General features: G+C 38.8%; 1 protein-coding gene and 1 pseudogene across 6 annotated transcripts in view; one reads left to right on the top strand and one right to left on the bottom strand.

Moving 5' to 3' along the window:
- Positions 1 to 4,949, top strand: part of HEPH (hephaestin) — a 77,623-nt gene extending 72,674 nt beyond the window's left edge. For all 6 annotated transcript variants that reach the window (XM_062183492.1, XM_062183493.1, XM_062183497.1 and 3 more), the window contains one exon: positions 4,717 to 4,949. In XM_062183492.1, the coding sequence (XP_062039476.1) occupies positions 4,717 to 4,949 (233 nt within the window). The remainder of the gene's footprint in view (positions 1 to 4,716) is intronic.
- Positions 4,950 to 6,409: 1,460 nt separating this feature from the next.
- LOC133752744 (SWI/SNF-related matrix-associated actin-dependent regulator of chromatin subfamily E member 1-like) lies at positions 6,410 to 16,232 on the bottom strand (annotated as a pseudogene).
- Between the last annotated feature and the right edge of the window lie 2,343 nt (positions 16,233 to 18,575).

Genomic DNA, 18,575 nt, shown 5'->3' with positions numbered 1-18,575 from the left:
CAGGGTTGAGGGTGTGTCAAGGATGACACTCCCAGGTTAGGTGTGGTAAATCTCTCTTTCTTTTTTTGATTTAAAAGGGAAGTAATTCCGCACAGCTTGCGTTCCAGCGCTGGTGCGTTGAGTCTGCCGCTGGTGTCCCGAACTTGGGCTCCCACGCTCTCCACGCAGGTCCACTGTGAATCACTAGTTCCAGAAGAGTTTCCTCTGCTGTTTCATCCCCTACTCTTCCTTGACCCTGCAGTATCTCCACTTATATTAAACTTTCTTTCCCCCCGGACTAAGTGTGCTTCCTGCCTATTCCGCCATCTTGCCGCCTCTCCCATAACACATATTTTGTATACATGTTCCTCATCAGCTCTCATTTGTTAAAATATTTGCACAATGGGGAAAAGTATACCAAAACTTCTGACCTACTATAACTCATTAATTTTTTTAATTTTTTTATTTTTTTAACTTTTATTTAATGAATATAAATTTCCAGTGTACAGCTTATGGATTACAATGGCTTCCCCCTCCCATAACTTCCCTCCCACCCGCAACCCTCCCCTCTCCCGCTCCTTCTCCCCTTCCATTTGCATCAAGATTCATTTTCAATTCTCTTTATATACAGAAGATCAATTTAGTATAAAGATTTCAACAGTTTGCACCCACATAGAAACACAAAGTGAAACATACTGTTAGAGTACTAGTTATAGCATTAAATCAAAATGTACAGTACATTAAGGACAGAGATCCCACATGAGGAGCAAGTGCACAGTGGCTCCTGTTGTTGACCCAACAAATTGACACTCTAGTTTATGGCGCCAGTAACCACCCTAGGCTGTGGTAATGAGCTGCCAAGGCTCTGGAAGCCTTCCAAGTTTGCCGACTCTGATCATATTTAGACAAGGTCATAAAAGACAGAGTGAGGATAGTAACCAATGATCCTAAGAGTGGCATTTACCAGGTCTGAAAAATTATACAGCATTAAGTGGGGAAGAGGACCATCAGTACACACAGGTTGGGAGTAGAGCCATTGGTGGTAGAGTACAGGTTATGATTACGAAGGAATGAGGCCCAAGTGCGCTAGACAGGGTCATTATTAGAGGAGCTAAGAAAGGTGCTGTCTAAGCTACAATTAAGTTTTCTGATTGAGAGGCAAATGGAACCTGACAGAAGGGGCTTGATAATAATCTGGTGGGCTTTAGGCCTTGTAAGTTAAGAGGCCCAGACCTATCTATCTCTTCACATGGGGTATATCCTAAGGGAGGTGTGACCCTCCTAGGGAAAGGCACTCTGTTGACTTTCATTACTTGGCTGGGCTGGGAGGAGAGCTGGCCAGATAAAGGCAGGGGGCATCTCAAACAAGAAATTTACAGTTCTGCCTGCAATGTTGCTGACCCTACTTGACCATCCCCTCAGCTGCAGTGGTCACTTTGGAAGTTGGGCTGAGTGAAGGGCTTTTCAGCTTGGAGCCAATAAGATCTGTGGCTCTGACCTGGGCATCCTTCGACTCCAGGGCAGGTCCATTTCCAGTGATCCAACTCTTGGCAGAGCTGCCAGGGCTCTTCACAAGCTGACTTCTGCTGAAGCCCAGGCTTACCATTTTGAAAGCCACTGCAGTGGACTGGCCTGTTGGGTCTCCTTGAGGGCAGATCACTGTACAGATCAGTCATTAATAGGCCTGCCACCCATTGCTTCTGATGCCTAGCTTTCTTTTCCTCCTGGTTTTTGTTAAAAGCAGACCAGAGGATGCAAGTCAAGGGAGTGCCCAAGTCCCATTTCTTATCTTAGAAGGCCTGAACTATGAGTCTATAGTCACATTCATGTTCTGTAGTAGTTTTTCTAAGGTAGACAATGCCCATGAGGAAAATTATATTCTCATTTAAAAACTTTCTTTCCCTTTGGTCTTAAAGGGAGGTTTTTTTGTACTTACTGTTTACTTCGCTGATGGCGAAGTAAATCTAGCTATGAGATTATTATTTAAGCTCTTATTTTGGCTATGCTATTACAGAAAAATGTTAGCCATCTCTTTTATAAGGTCTAAAGATTAAATTGTGCATCCTACAGATTCCTTCATAATAGAATTAGTTTCCTACCTTGAGGGAAATAGAGAAATGAAAGAACAAGTTGCTCTTAGAATAGAGAAATGAGGGAGCAAGTCCCAGATCGCTTGCTGACAATAGCAATATTACATGAATACTTAGCAAACCGTTTCAACCATTAGATAACAACTTAAGAAAACATTTACCAGGCCCAATGCCTTCTATAAATTTTAAGAATCATGTATTTGAAAACACCTCTTAAATATCTAACATGGTGTAGTTTGTTTAACCAGTAAACTTAAGCACAACCATATAAAATGTTTTTAGTTTCTTTCTACCAACAAGTTTAAAACATATGATACACAGATTCAGGTCACACAAATTAAAATGTATCTTTGATTGATTTTAGCAGCTTAAATTTATGGACAATCTTATCTATAAGCCATTGAAAATAAAACTCTTAATAAAATTTCCCCATGTGGACATACAATATGTACACACATATAACATAGCATAGTAGACCAATATAGCAATTTTAACAGTAGCTTTTAAAATCTTTAACTCTTTTTGTAGATTGCCAATTGATTTGAATTGCTTTTTGTTTTTAGTAACCTCAGTTAACCATACTTTCTCTCAGTTGGTACTGTTAATACATTATTGGCTTCATCTGTTTACAGAGCCATCCCAAAGCACTGAATGCAATAGAAGTGGCTGGAAAAAGTCCATAGGAACCTATAGGAGGACAGCTAAACACAGAACCAACAACGCTTTAGTTTTATGAGCAGCAAATCATATATAACTGTGGATGACAAAAGACTTTAAGTTGCCATGTTTAAAATTATAAACTCATCAGCCAACAAGAGGCACTTGCTTACTTCACAGTATTCTTGAAAGCACCTGTAGGATTTTACAAGTATTTAACCCTTTAGGCCTCTGGGGCTTTCTCATTAAGATAACTATGTCTAGTAACACAAAATCATTAGACTTTTTAATTCTCAAACCTTTGTATTAATAGCATTTTCCATTATAGAAACTTAAAATTTGGTACCACGTCACATCTTGACAGTACTTCTAATATAATCCAAATAGCCTGATTAGTTGGTGTCTCTATAAGATGAGAGACATAGGTCCTTTGATTTTTTCAGTTGGGCCCAAACTGGAAAAACCAAAGTCCAGGATTTACTGGAAATTTTAGAGACCAGATTGTTTGAAACTTTGATTTTTTGAATGCCTGTCAAGAATGCCAAGAAGGCTCAAAATCCAAAATATCTGGTTGAAATAAGATTCCTTAAAAGCATGTCATAACATAGACCAAATTTGATCATTGTTACAAGGCGACTCATTAATTTTTTACATGAGAAACTGAAAGATGGGAAGAGATTGATCCAAGATCACAAGAGTAGTAAGTAGTAGAATATAAACTTAGAACCAGCATGTTTTCTGGCTTCTGTTTGAACTTCTGTCCCAGCTTCTCTCAGCTCTGTTAGAACATTCATTCATCCACTTATATATTCATCAAACAGGAGCCAAATACCAAACAAGATATAGCTACTACTTTCTGGTGTCTAAAAACGGGATAAGATACAGAAACAATAATTGCTGTGTTGGATGCTATGTGTTTTACCAAAGTGATGAACAGTAACAGTTAATATTTGTTGTATTCTTATTATCTTCCAGCTGTTATGCTGAATGTTTTGTAAATGTGAACTCACTTGAACTTGGCAATAAGCTTCTGTGTTAGGTATACCTATCTTATAAAAGATGAAACTGAAGTTTAAGCAGGAAGTGAGATGTTAGGTCACGTAGCCCAAGGTCACATAATAAGCAATTATGGGAATACAAAGAGTAGGCACTTTGAGAAAACAGAGGAAAGGGCCATTCCTTGTCAAACCAAATTGAAGAAAACTTTGCAGAGACATGTAGCATTTAAGCTGAAGCTAGACATATTAGGAGTAGGAGGAAAATGCATTTACGTAAAGACTTAGAAGCTTGAAAGAGAATCACCTGTTATGGACAATAAAAGTGAGTTACTGTGACTGAAGAGAGTAGCAGGTAAGGCCGCAAAGGTAGGCTAGAGCTTGATTGTGAGAGTTGGAATGTCTGGCTTAAAAATTTGAACTTGACTCTTCAAATAAACTGGGGACAATTAAATTTTTGTATGTTAGGAACTAATACTATCATTTCAGTTGGAAATATCTCTGTGACATCAGTGTTAATATGATCCACAGAAGTGAGAGCCTGGACAGTACAGTGGCAAGCTATTGTCATGGTCTAATATTCAAAATGAGCACTAATAAACTGGATGAATGAGTCAAACTGATTTCTGGTGTTTCCCATATTTCTTCCAGTTCTACCCTCTGAAGCCATGTAGATCAGATTTAATTCATTTTTTTCTGCATCACAAGCTTTTAGATATTTGAGGAAATGTATCAAACATCATCACACTCAGTCTTAGCCATTGCCATGGGCAGATTGCAGCCTCAGTGATTCTCAAGAACCCTTCCAGCTGGAACATGTTTTTTCTCTCTCTCTAACCTATCAAACTATGTTTATCAGCTGTTTTCTTGAAGGATTGGTAAAGATCTGCTGTTCTATTTGGATGCACGTGTTTCTCCAGGAGATGATTGCAAGAAGAGACCCTTTTGAGTATTCTTTGTACCAGCGTATTCATTTTCCTCTTCCTTCATTTCAGCATTGATTTTCAGAGACACTGGAGAAGGCAAAGTGAGGATGCTGGGCATGGAGATCCCCATAAAGGATGTTGAAATGCTGGCTTCTGTTTTGATTGCCATGGGTTTCATCCTCCTGCTTATTGCTCTGGCTCTTGGTGGTGTGGTCTGGTACCAGCATCGGCAGAGAAAGCTGCGGCGCAACAGGCGATCTATCCTGGATGACAGCTTCAAACTTCTGTCTCTCAAGCAGTAACAGCTGGAGCCTGGAAATATGCTCAGGATGCACATCTGGAATGCACTCCTAAGGAAGCCATGGACTAGATGCTAGTACCCCATCAGAGGGATATGGGTGGTGAAGAAGCAGAGGAGAGAACCAAAATCATATGGCTATGTCTTCCCTTATTTATTTACATGGAGATTATATACTTTCACTTTTTATTTAGTTTCTTTGTCCCACTAGGGCACCTGGGAGTGTTTCCTAGCACCCTACATCACAAATTTCAACAGCTAGATCATGTCACCCCCGCAACACTCAGAAAATCTTCAAATTCTCAGAAACTGATCCTTTTCTAAAAGCAGGTACCAAGGGAAAAACTCATTGATTAGCTTTCTGCTGCTCTCCAGAACCTAGGTAAATTCACTTTGAACTGAGGTCAAGTGAGATGTGAAGATAACCCACAAATAAACTAAGGACCAAGCACATAGGCCTAAAGGGGAAATAGAAGTAGAGTGGGAATTTGGACTCCAAATTGTATTTTGATTCTCCTTGGCAGTGAAATACTTTGGATAAGGGAGTGGTTGGGTTGTTGCTGCCATGAGTACCCACAAACTCTGGAGCCAGAAGCTCCTCAGTAAACCAGTCCTAAAAGTTCCTACATAATAACACTGAAGGGAGTGTTAAGTGGCCTGTCTGCATTTTAGGCAACAAATACTTTCCATTAAAGTACTTATTATAAACCAAAAGGCTGAATTTGGTGATTTTGATGGTCCCTACAGTTTCTGGGAGATATGAATGACTGTACCACAAAACACTTGGAGCGTAAGAGGTCCTCTTATGGGTCTGCCTATCTTTGTGGAACCTATAGATTTGTGCTTTGGATGCCGTCTCAGAAGTCTCAAAGGGTGCTATCCTAGAAAAGGAGGTATCTCATAGGTGGTACATTTTTCTGAATGCCAGGGAGAAAATCCAGAGGGAAGTAGAAGGCTGAGACTAGACTCCGACCTATACAATGGGCAAGGAGAGGTGGGTACATATCTGGTGGACCCTTTTATGGCAGTAGGAATATAAGAGCTCTACTTGTCTGGGGGGCCTCTTTACAGGAGAAAGTGATTTCCTCTATAACTGCTGTAGTTTATGGCAATTTTCTTTTGTCATGTGTGAATTTGAGCCTCTGTGAAACCTTGTACAGATGAGTACAGATAAGTATAATAAGGATGAGGTAAGATGGATCACCCTACTACAGAATCCATAATACTGTTCCTCATGGTAAGTGGAGAATTTAAGAGGCATCAGGGAGAGTAAGATGATAACTTAAATGCATAATGATTTACACTTTACAAAGCATTGCACTTTTCAATTGAATTTGACTTTTTTCAGTTCTAGTAGGGTGCTACTCTTTTTACATTTGAGTAACAAACACTCCTGAAGATTAAGTAATTTTATCTAAGCCTATTCACCTAGAAGTTAGGTAGGGATTCAAGTATTCATCTATGTTACCTTTTCCATCCTCCTATATCTTGGAAACCTTCACTGATCTCCATCTTTTTCACACCTATTTTTTCCAATTTCCCTGTCTTCACAGCAACTTGTTCACCTTGTTGGCAATCCTTGCAGATCACCTGCAGAAACCCACAGTGCTGGTGTTCATTGGCTATATAAAATTGAAAGATGGATGGGAAACACAGGCAAAAAAACCTATAATTCATTTTAGTTTAATGGTCAGTGGCTTTCTAGATAGCTTTACTGGAAATCTCAGAAATGTAAGAGGGAGTGGAAAGGGTTAGATTGCTTGTTATCCAAGTGTCAGTAGAATATTTAATCAATTGCAGAATCAATGAACCTAGCAGCAGCAGAACACTTTTGGCCTGTATTAATGTGGAGGTTAATGAAAACCAAGTACGTTCTGGAGACTTCAGTTAATTAATGGCTGTAATTTGCATGCATCAGGAGACTGGGAATGGTAAGTAGGATAGGGCATGTTCTGAGTGTGTAATCCTGCCCCAGGTCAAGGAATGGAAGCTTAGAGCCTGTGTATTTCAGAAAGAGATCTATTTTTGTGGTGCGTTTGCTCCAAGTAGGAATGTAAGGAATTATTTTTGACAGTTAAGTGACACTACCATCTATTCAATTGCTCATACCGGAAATTCTCAGCATCAACAGTCAATGAATCTCTTTTATCTCCAAGATATCTTTAATTAATTCATTTGTTGCCATCTCCTTTGCAACCACTCCAGTTTAAAACACAACCAGCTGTTATCTAATTTACTCTAGTAGTAGTGTTCTGCTTACTTTCCTCACATCCCCCTATTCACCTTCAATAGATACTATATAATCAATTGCAAGGGACTACCAAAGTGATGCTTTCAAAATATAAATTAAACTTCTAGTTCAGACAAGATGTAATAGACTTGCCTCTTTTTTTAAAAAAAAGGATTTTATTTACTTATTTGAGGGTAGAGTTACAGATAGAGAGGGAAAGACAGAGAGAGAGGTTTTCCATCCTCTGGATCACTACCCAAATGATCACAACTGCCAGAGCTGAGCTGATCTGAAGCCAGGAGCCAGGAGCTTCTTCTGGGTCTCCCAAGTGGGTGCAGGGGCCCAAGGACTTGGGGCATCTTCCATTGCTTTCCTGGGCCGTTAGCAGAGAGCTGGATCAGAATGGAGCAGCCGGGACTCGAACCAGCGCCCATATGGGATGCCACACTACAGGCAGAGGCTTAACCTACTATACCACAGCACTGGCACCCTAAAGATGTGTCTCTTTCTAAAGATTAATAAACCTTTGGAATAATTAATGATGCAACAATACAACAGAACTTCAAAAAGTTTGTGGAAAAATATTTTAAAAATAACTTTGTTTTGATATATATTTTTAAAAATGCATAATTTGTTCATATTACACATTTCCCATGAACATTTTTATGTAAGCAGTTTCTCTTTTTCTTTTCTTTTAAATGTTTTATTAAAAGTTTAAGAGACATACGAAATTCTGTGTATTTAGAGTGTACTATGTGATGTTACATGTATACATTGTGTAATGTCCGGAGTAAATATATTTATCCTTTTAAGCATTAAACTTTCCTTTATAGTGAAACCACCCATAATGCTATTTCCAGTTTTTTAAATAAAAAATACACAGTACATTAACATTGTTTATAGTCATGCTACTGTGGGAGAGTATGCCAGAATTTTCTACTCCTATCTAGTTATGACACAGTACTCATCAATCGACCTTTCCCCATCTGTTAATCCCCATTTTCCTCTCCAACCTCTTGTAACCATATTGTATTTTTAACTTCTGTGAGATGATCTATTTTTCAGACTTCATAGAAGAATGAGATTGGGGACGGCGCCGTGGTTCACTTGGTTAATCCTCTGCCTTGCAGCACCGGCATCCCATATGGGCGCCGGGTTCTAGTCCTGGTTGCTCCTCTTCCAGTCCAGCTCTCAGCTGTGGCCTGGGAAAGCAGTGGAGGATGGCCCAAGTGCTTGGGTCCCTGCACCCGCATGGGAGACCAGGAAGAAGCCCTTTGCTTCTGGCTTCGGATCGGCGCAGCGCTGGCCATAGCGGCCATTTGAAGAGTGAACCAACAGAAGGAAGACCTTTCTCTCTGTCTCTCTCTCTCTCACTGTCTATAACTCTACCTGTCAAATAAAATAAAAAAAAAGAGTGAGATCATGTCATATTTTACTTTCTGTGCTTGGATTATTTCACTTAACGTCATAATGAAGTAAATCCTTTTTATAGTTAAAAAAATCATGACTTCCAGTTCCATCCGTCTTGTTGCAAATAATAAGATTTCACTTTTTATGGTTGAGCAATATTTGTTGTGTATATATACTGCATTTTCTTTATCCACTCAGCCATGGATGGCTAATTAGGTTGTTTCCATTTCTTGGCTATTGTGACTAGTGTTACAATAAACATGGATTTAATTCCCCATGGATATATGGCAGTAGTGGGATTCCTGGATATTATGGCAGTTCTTTTTTTTTTTTTTTGAAACTCCACACTCTTTCCCACAATAGCTGTACTAATTTACATTCTCAACAACCGTATTTATTGTTCTCTTTTCTCTACATCCTCACCAACACCTGTTATCTTTTGTCTTTTTGATAATAGCTAGCTGACTGATGTGAGGTGGTATCTCATTGTGGTTTTGATATTCATTTCTCTGATGATAGGTGATATTGAATTTTTTTTCAGGTACCTCTTGGCCATTTGCATGTCTTCCTTTAAAGAAATGTCTGTTTATGGGGCCGGCCTACAATGCCAGCATTGCATATAGGCACTGGCTCGAGTCCTGGCTGCTCCACTTCTGATCCAGCTCCCTTCTAATATGCCTGATAAGGCAGTGGAAAATGGCCCAAATCTTTGGGTCCCTGCACCTACATTGGAGATTTGGAGGCCCAAGTCCTTGGGCTCCTGCACCCACATTGGAGACTTGGAAGAAGCTCCTGGATCCTGGCTTCAGATCAGCCCAACTCCAGCTGTTGTGGCCATTTTGGGAATGAACCAACAGATCGAAGATCTCTTTCTCTGTCTCCCCTCTCTAACTCTGTCTTTCAAATAAATAAATAAATCTTTTTTTTTAAAAAAAGAGAAATATCTGTTTAGATCTACTGTTTCTTTTATTGGATTTTTTAAATTTATTTGCTATTTACCTTAGTTCTTTAATATTCTGGATGTTACCCCTTATGAAATGTGTATCTTGCAAATATTTTCTTCCATTCTTCAGGTTGCCATTTCACTCTGCTGATTTTTTTTTCCTTTTAAGTGCATAAGTTATTTGGTTTGACAAAATCCCATTTATTCAGTTTTGCTTTTATTCTCTATGCTTTTGGGGTCTGATCCAGAAAATCCTAGAAATTTCAATGCCCTGAATTTTTCACTGTATATTTTCTTCTAGTACTTTCAAGTCTTATATTTAGGTGCTTAACACATTTTGAGTTGATTTTTGTATATGGAAAAAGATTAAGAACTAGTTTCATTATTCTACATTGGATATCCAATTTTCTCAGCACTGTTGCTTAAAAAGATTATCATTGGCCTGCGCCACGGCTCAATAGGCTAATCCTCCACCTAGCGGCGCTGGCACACCGGGTTCTAGTCCCGGTCAGGGTGTCGGATTCTGTCCCAGTTGCCCCTCTTCCAGGCCAGCCCTCTGCTGTGGCCCAGGAGTGCAGTTGAGGATGGCCCAAGTCCTTGGGTCCTGCATCCGTATGGGAGACCAGGAGAAGCACCTGGCTCCTGCCATCGGATCAGCGTGGTGCGCCGGCCGCGGCGGCCATTTGAGGGTGAACCAACGGCAAAGGAAGACCTTTCTCTCTGTCTCTCTCTCTCTCACTGTACACTCTGCCTGTCAAAAATTAAAAAAAAAAGAAAAAAATTATCATTTTCCAATACTCGTTCTTAGCACCTTGTATAAGATCAGTTGGCTATACATTTGCTTTCTTTAAAAATACTTATTTTATTTTATTTGTAAAACAGAGTTACAGAGAGAGGTAGAGACAGAAAGAGAGATCTTCCATCCTCTGGCTCACTCCCCAGATGGCCGCAACGGCCGGAGCTACGCCAATCCGAAGCCAGGAGCCAGGAGCTTCTTCCAGGTCTCCCATGCAGGTGCAGGGGCCCAAGGACCTGGGCCATCTTCTACTGCTTTCCCAGGTCATTAGCAGAGAGCTGGATCGGAAGAGGAGCAGCTGGGACTAGAACTTTCGCCCATATGGGATGCTGGCGCTTCAGGCCAGGCCTTTAAACCGCTGTGCCACAGCGCCAGCCCCTAGATTTGCTTTTAAGGTCTCTATTATATTCCATTGATCTATGGATATGTTTTTTTAAATATCATACTGTTTTAATTATTATAGATTTCTAATATATTTTTAAACTTTAAAAAAATTATTTATTTATTTGAAAGGCAGAATTACAGAGGGAGATTTGATTAATTAGAGAGAGTTTGATTTTGCATCCACTGCTTTAAGCAAATGGCCACAGTGGCTGGGACTAGGCCAGGCTAAAGCCAGTAGCCAGGAACTTCTTCCAGGCCTCCCACTTGGATGCAAGAGTCCAAGAACTTAGGCCATCTTCTGCTGCTTTCTCAGGCACATTAGCAGGAAGCTGGGTAAAAAGCAGAGCAGTCAGGACATAAATCAGTGCCTGTAGGAGATGCTGGCATTGCAGGTTACGGTTTAATCCACTACACCACAATGCCAGTCTCTCTAATGTATTTTTAAAAAGATTTATTATTTATTTGAAAGTCAGAGTTACACAGAGAGAGGAGGAGAGGCAGAGAGAGAGAGAGAGAGAAAGAGAGGTCTTCCATCCTCTGGTTCAATCCCCAGTTGGCCTCAATGTCTAGAGCTGGGCCGACCCAAAGCCAGGAGCCAGGAACTTCTTCCAGGTCTCCCAAGTAGGTGCAGGGCCCCAAGGACTTGAGCCATCTTCTACTGCTTTCCCAGGCCATAGCAGAGAGCTGGATTGGAAGTGGAGCAGCCAAGACTCCAATCAGTGCCCATAGGGCATGCTGGCACCACAGCCTGACCCCCCTCTAATGTATTTTAAAGTTGGCTCCTGCTTTGTTCTTTTTGGTCAAGATTGCTTTTTGTATCCAGGGTCTTTTGTGGTTCCATACAAATTTTACTAGCATTTTTTTTTCTAGTTCTGTGAAAGATGTTATTGCAATTTTGATAAGGATTAGATTGAATCTGTAAATCGCTTTGGGTACATATGCACATTTTAAGAATATTGATTCTTCCTATCCTTGAACACAGGATGTTTTCCATTTCTTTGTAGCCTCTTCCATTTTAATCCATGATTTATAGTTTTCAATTTGTAGATCTTTTTCCTCTTTGATTAAATTTATTTTCAGACCTTTTTTGGTAGCTACTCGAAATGAGATGGATTTCTTGATTTCTATTTTTCAGGTGATTCAGTATTGGTATATAATAATGCTACTGATTTTTTTACATTAACATTGTTCCCTACAACTTTACTGAATGTTTGTATAACTCTAACGCATTTTGATGGATTCTTTGAGGTTTTTTATATATAAGAGCATGGCATCTGCAAACAGTGACATTCTGATACTCTATATTTCTGTCTCTTGCCTAACAACTCTAGCTAGGATTTCCAGTACTATGCTGCATAAAAATGGTAAAAGTGGGCATTCTTGTCTTGTTTGAGATCTTAAAGAGAAAGACTTCAATTTTCTCGCATTCAATATAATGTGAGCTGATGGCTTGTTATATTTGGCCTTTATTATGTTGAGATATACTTCTATACCTAATTTGGTTAGAGTTTTTAATCATGAATTTATCATGTATCATGTTGAATTTTATCAAATGACTTTTCTGCACCTATTGAGATAATCATATGATTTTTGTCCTTCATTCTGTTTATGTGTAGTATCACATTTAATGATTTGCATATGTGGAACAATCCTTGCATCTTTGGGATGAATCCCACTTGATCGTTGTGAATAATCTTTTTAATGTGTTGTTGGATTCAATTTACTAGTATTTTGTTGAAGATTTCTGCATATATGTTCATTAGGTTGCATTCATAGCTTGCTTTCTTCTCTCCCTCTCTCCCTCTCTCTTTCTTTTTTAAGTGTCTTTGTCTAGTTTTGGTATCAAGCTAATGCTAGTCTCCTAGAATTAATTTGAAAGAAGTCTTTCTTCTTTTATATTGTGAAATAATTTAACATGGGTTCATGTTAATTGTTATTTAAATGTTTGGTAGAATTCAGCAATGAAACCATCTGGTCCTGGTCTTTTCTTTGATAGGAGATATTTTATTTAATCAATCTTGCTAGTCTTCACTGGCCTGTTTAGATATTCTGTTTCCTCATGATTCAGTCTTGGTGAGGTGCATGCATCCAAGAATGTGTCCATGTCTTCTGGATTGTTAGATTTGTTGTCATACAGTTGTTCGTGATAATCTCTAACAATCCTTCCTATTTCTGTGGTGTCAGTTGTAATGTTTCTATTTTCATCTCTGATTCTATATATTTGAATCTTCTCTCTTTTTTCTAGGCTAGTCTAGCTACATATTTATCTATTTTGTTTATTTTCAGAGTCAACTCTTTTGGTTTTTTTTGCATTTTTGTTTATATGTCATTTGTTTGTACTTTGAGTTTTATTTCTTTCCTTCTACCGGCTTTGGATGTATTATTCTTCTAGTTCCTTGAGGTGCAGTGATAGTAGTTTATTTGACTTTTTTGGGGGGATGTGGGCTTTTACTACTGTAACTTCCTTCAAAGTACTGTTTTTGCTATATTTCATAGGTTTTGGTGTTATGTGTTTCCATTTTCATTTGTTTCAATAAATTTTTAAATTTTTCCCCTTAATTTCTGCCTTGAGCCATTGGCTGTTTAGAAGTAATCATTTAATTTCTGTGTATTTCTGTTGTTTCCAAAGTTCTTTTTATTTGTACTTTTATTGCATTGTGGTCAGAAAAGATACTCGGTATGATTTTTATTTTTTTAAATTTGTTGATACTTGTTTTGTGATCTGTCATATGATCTATCCTGGAAAATTTTCTATGTATTATTGAGAAGAATATATGTTCTGCAATCGTCAGTTGGAAAATTCAGTTAGTGTCTGTTAGGTCCAATTGATCTAGTGTGGGATTTACTATGCTGTTTCTGTGTTAATTTTCTGTCTAGATGATTTTCTATTTCTGAAAATGAAGTGTGAAACTTTCCTACTATTATTGTTTTGGAGTATATCACTCTTTATGTCTATCAATATTAGCTCTATATATTTGGGTACTCCAATAACGGATGCAAATATTTTTTCAAGTGTTATTTTCTCTTGCTTTATCATTATATAATGAGCGTCATGGTCTCTTTTTATTGCTTTTAATTAAATACATGTTATCTGGGAAGTATGACTACTGCTGTCTTTTGGGTTTCACTTACAAGGAATATTTTGTTTTTCCTTTAGCTTTCAGTTTATGTGTGTCCTTGTAAGTGAAATGAGCTTCTTTAAGTCAGCATTTAGTTGGGTCTTGTTTTTATCTTTTAAATGTATTTGCCACTCTACATCTTTTAATCAGAAAATTTAATCCAATGATATTTAAGGTAACTATTGGTAGATAAAGTAATTTTTGTAAAGCAAAACCAATTTTTATTAAAGAAAAATATTCAGTATACAAAAAACAAGGTAGCATTTTTCTTCTTTTTAAAAAATATTTTATTTATTTGAAAGGCACTGTGACAAAAAGGGGGAAACAGATCTTCCAATGGTTACCATGGCCAGAAAAAAGTCAGGTCAAATTCAGGATTCAAGAATTCCATCCTGTTCTCCCATGTGGGTTGGCAGGAGTCCAAGTATTTGGGCCATCTTCCACTGCTTTCACAGTATGCATCAATAGGGAGCTGGATGGGAAGTAGAGTAACCAGAACTCAAACCAGCATTCCATGAGTGTTGCCAATATTGCAGGTGGCAGCTTAACCTGCTGTGCCACAACGTTTCTGGTATGGGATCTGTTGGTGACTCCTCCACTGTTATTACCACTGGTTCTTTCCCCAGCCATACTGTTGACCTTTTCCTGCCTGCTTTCCTTGTGCTCAGGAGATATGCCTTTTTCACCTTTATGTTGGCTCTCTGTCATTTCTTCAAGGTGTGTTATCATCTTTCTTTCCCTTGGCTTTGTTCATCATTTTTTCTTTCTCAGGAATAATACTGCTCTGAGTGCTCTCAGCTTGCTTGGATACTTCATTTTCACCTCCTGCCTTTAAAAAAAACTTGTGATTTTTTAAAAAAATATTTTATTTATGTATTAGAGAGAGAGAGAGAGAGAGAGAGATCTTCCATCCTCTGGTTCACTCCCGAGATGGTCGCAACAGCCGAAGCTGAGCTTATCCAAAGCCAGGAGCTTCTTCTAGGTGTCTCACATGGGAGCAGAGGCCCAAGCACTTGGGCCATCTTCTACTGCTTTCCCAGGCCATAGCAGAGAGCTTGCTGGATCGGAAGAGGAGCAGCTGGGATTCGAACCAGGGCCCATATGGTATTCAGTATTCTGGCCCCAAATGTGGAGGCTTAGCCCACTACGCCACAGTGTCAGCCCCCTAAACTAGTGACTTTACCATTTAAAGATGCTTTTTTAAAAGATTCATTTTATTTATTTTGAAAGACAGAGTTACAGAGAAAGGGAGAGAGAGAGACAGAGATAGAGAGTGAGACACACACACACACACACACACAGAGAGGGGCCTGGTTCACTTTCCAAATGGCAGCAATGGCTGCCTAGAGCTGAGCCAATCTGAAGCCAGGTTCCTGGACCTTTTTCTGGGTTCCCACACAGGCATAGGAGCTCAATCACTTGGATCATCCTTCGCTGCTTTCCCAGGCCCATTAGCAGGGAGCCAGATCTGATGCAGAACTGCCTGGATTCGAACCGGCGCCAATATGGGATGCCTGAGTTGCCCGCTGGGGCTTTAACTTACTGCAGCACAGTGCTGGCCCTTCCCCTCCTGCCTTTTATGAACTTTTTCTTCTGCCTATGAAATTTCAGCTGCAAATTTGTTCAAACATACTCCTATTTTAAGACCACAGAAACTTTTAAGTTCATTGTTAAATGAATATGTGCTTTCCAGGATTTCCTTTTCTTTTCCTGGCATCATTTATCTATTTGAAGAAGTTTAGCTTCTAGTTTTTACTGATCAATCATTACAAACTGGACCTGTCATTTAAGGACTTGTATTGTAGCTACTGTGACAACTGACCGAATGTCTGGTGCCACGTTCTTACCATGGGTTTCACTGATGAGGTGGTGATTTTTTTGGAAATGGACAGTGGCTGTATGCTTCAATGAAAAGCCATCATCATGATCATATGGGTCCTCAGTATGCTGATTCTCCTTTCTCCATTTGAGACTGTCTCTTTGGACTCTTTTCCTCTAAAGCACCTTCTGTGTGATTTTTTGCATCGGTATGACCAAGCTATGCATAGGAATTATGATCAACCTTCATAGATTTCTATTGTACTCTACCTTTCTGTTTCATATCCATTTAAATGCATCAGTGAGATCTTGCTACATGCCTAAGTAATGTTTCCAATCTCCCATAATTTTTGGTTATGATTAGGAGCTTTTACTTTGTCTAAGACTTTTCTGATATACTGCATGTAGGACATCAGTGGCTTATCTGGTGGTTCATATGGTTTTGGAATCATAATACAAGAGAGTGCTATGACCCAGCTATTGGTGCCTGGGTTCCCTCCCAGCCTGTTGTTGTAGGTCAGATGACTGTATGGATTGTTCCCCACAAACCCTGGTGTGCTGCACTCATGTTGCAGGAGTTGGGACATAACATAATCTCTTTGACATTTTGGAAGATGAAGCTCTCAGTTCCCTAAGAATGAATCTGAGACACCATGGGCCAAAATATCATGCACAGCTCTGGATTTGTTTTCCTGTTTGTACCTAAGGTCTTACTACTGCCATATTGATGCTTGTTTTGTATTTTCATTGTAATTACTCCCTTTTTTTCTCCATCTCTTACAATGTCTATTTGTGGTTAAATGATTTTCTCTGGTGGTGTATTCTGATTCTTTGTTTATTATTGTTGATAAATCTGTTATCAATTTTGGCTTCATGGTTACCATGAGGCTTATAAAAATCTTCCTTTGGTTATAACAAGTTATCTTGATATAGTAACAACTTAATATTGGTTGTAAAAATAGGGAAAGAGAGTAACAAAAAACAAAGACCTAAGAAATCCTAATAAATAACTCTGCATTTCTGCTCCATTCCTTCCCACATTTTGAATTTTTGTTGCTAAATTTTAAGTCTTATTATATTGCCTATCTCTTAACATTTTAATATGTTTTTATTCTCCACACTAATGATATAAATGATTTACTAACCATGTTTACAATTTTAAAGTATTCTGAATTTGTTTGGATACTTTGACTAGTGAGTTTCTTTTTTAAGATTTATTTATTTACTTGGAAGTCAGAGTTACAGAGTGAGAGGGAGAGACAGAGAGAGGGAAACACAAAGAGAGATAAAGAGAAAGACAAAAAGAGGGAAGAGAAAGAGAGAGAGGAGAGAGAGAGAGAGTCTTCTATCTGCTGGTTCACTACCCAGGTGGCCACAACAACAAGTGCTGGGCCAGGCCAAAGCCAGGAGCCAGGAGCTTCACCTGGGTCTCCCACATGTGTGGCAGAGGCCTAGACTCTTGGGCCATCTTTTACTGCTTTCCCAGGCCATCATCAAGGAGGTGGATTGGAAGTGGAGCAGCTGGGATATGAACCAGCGCCTATGCAGGATGCTGGTGGTGACTTTACCCGCTACACCACAATGCTGGCCCCTAACCCGTGAGTTTTCTACCATCTGACATTTTCTTCAGACACCGTATTTTTCATTCATTTTGAATAACTTTCTTTAGCATTTGTTATTAGAAGGGTCTGGTGGTGATAAATTCTTTCAGCTTTTATTTGTCTTGGAATGTCTATCTCTTCCTCGTGTATGAGTAATAGCTTGGCTGGGTATGGTATTTTTGGGTTACAATGTTTTTATTTTTGTTTCTTTTTTTATCTTTCAGTACTGTAAAAGTTCCATTCCACTCTCTCCTGCTGTAAAGATTCTTCTGAGAATTCTGCAGTCAGGAGAATTTGGACCCATTCTCCTGTTCTGCTATACATTATATAATTTTTTTTTTCTCTTGCAGCTTTGAGAATCCTCTCTTTGTTTTTAATTTTAGAGAGCATGATCCCAATATGACTTGGGATAGATTTGGTTGGGTTAATCTGATGGTAACTTTTGACTTTCCTGTACCTGGATTGTTGTGTCTCTCCCTAAGTTTGGCAAGATTTCTGGCATCTGTTGTGGAATTTGCTTTGTATCCCCTTGACATTTTCTAGTCCCCTTTGAATCCCAATAACTTGGCTATTACACTCATTTCTGTAGTTTTTCTTTATTTTTTATTTTTTATATTTTTAATTTTTCTGTAGTTTTTCTTTATTCCTTTTAATTCTTCTTCTTTCTTTTTTGTCATTCAATTTTGTTTTCAATTGGCCTGTGCTCGAGCTCACTGATTCCTTCTTCTGTGTGACCCGTTCTGCTATTTGATGCCCTCTAGCACACTTTGATTTTCACTTAGTGTACTTCTCAGTTGGAGGATTACTGCTTGATTTTGTTTAATTACTTCCATCTTTCTATCAAATCTCTCTGTTAGAACACTGAATTGTTAGCTGTGTTCTTTTGAATTTCATCGAATTTCCTTAAAACAACTCTTTTGAAAGAGCCTCTGAAATAAGAATTTCATCTAAGCCTTTGGAATTCCAGTTCCTAGATGTTCATTCCTGGTATCCTATTTTGCTGTGTAGGTGAAGTTGCGGTTCCCTGGAAGTTCTTGATGCTTCTCAGTGCATGATGTTATCTGTACCTTGAAGGATTAGGCAATAGTCTGGCTTCATTTGTGGCCATCATGCTAGAAATAATTGCAGTCTGTTTATTTTCTCTGAGCCTATAGACTCTTCTGCCATTTCAGCACTAGATAGCACCCTAAATTGAGATTTGTTCTAGGTACACTGTTGATATATTTTAACTCATTCAGTCCTACATTACTCCTGGGATTCAAATTTGTCCCAAATCTGCAGCTGATGTGTTATTCAGTATGAATGGAGGAAGTGCCTAAAAACGAGTAG

Source organism: Lepus europaeus, chromosome X (assembly GCF_033115175.1).
Source record: "Lepus europaeus isolate LE1 chromosome X, mLepTim1.pri, whole genome shotgun sequence".
Lineage (NCBI taxonomy): Eukaryota > Metazoa > Chordata > Mammalia > Lagomorpha > Leporidae > Lepus > Lepus europaeus.
Note: the sequence above shows the minus strand (reverse complement) of the source record. Positions and strands in the feature narration are given on the sequence as shown.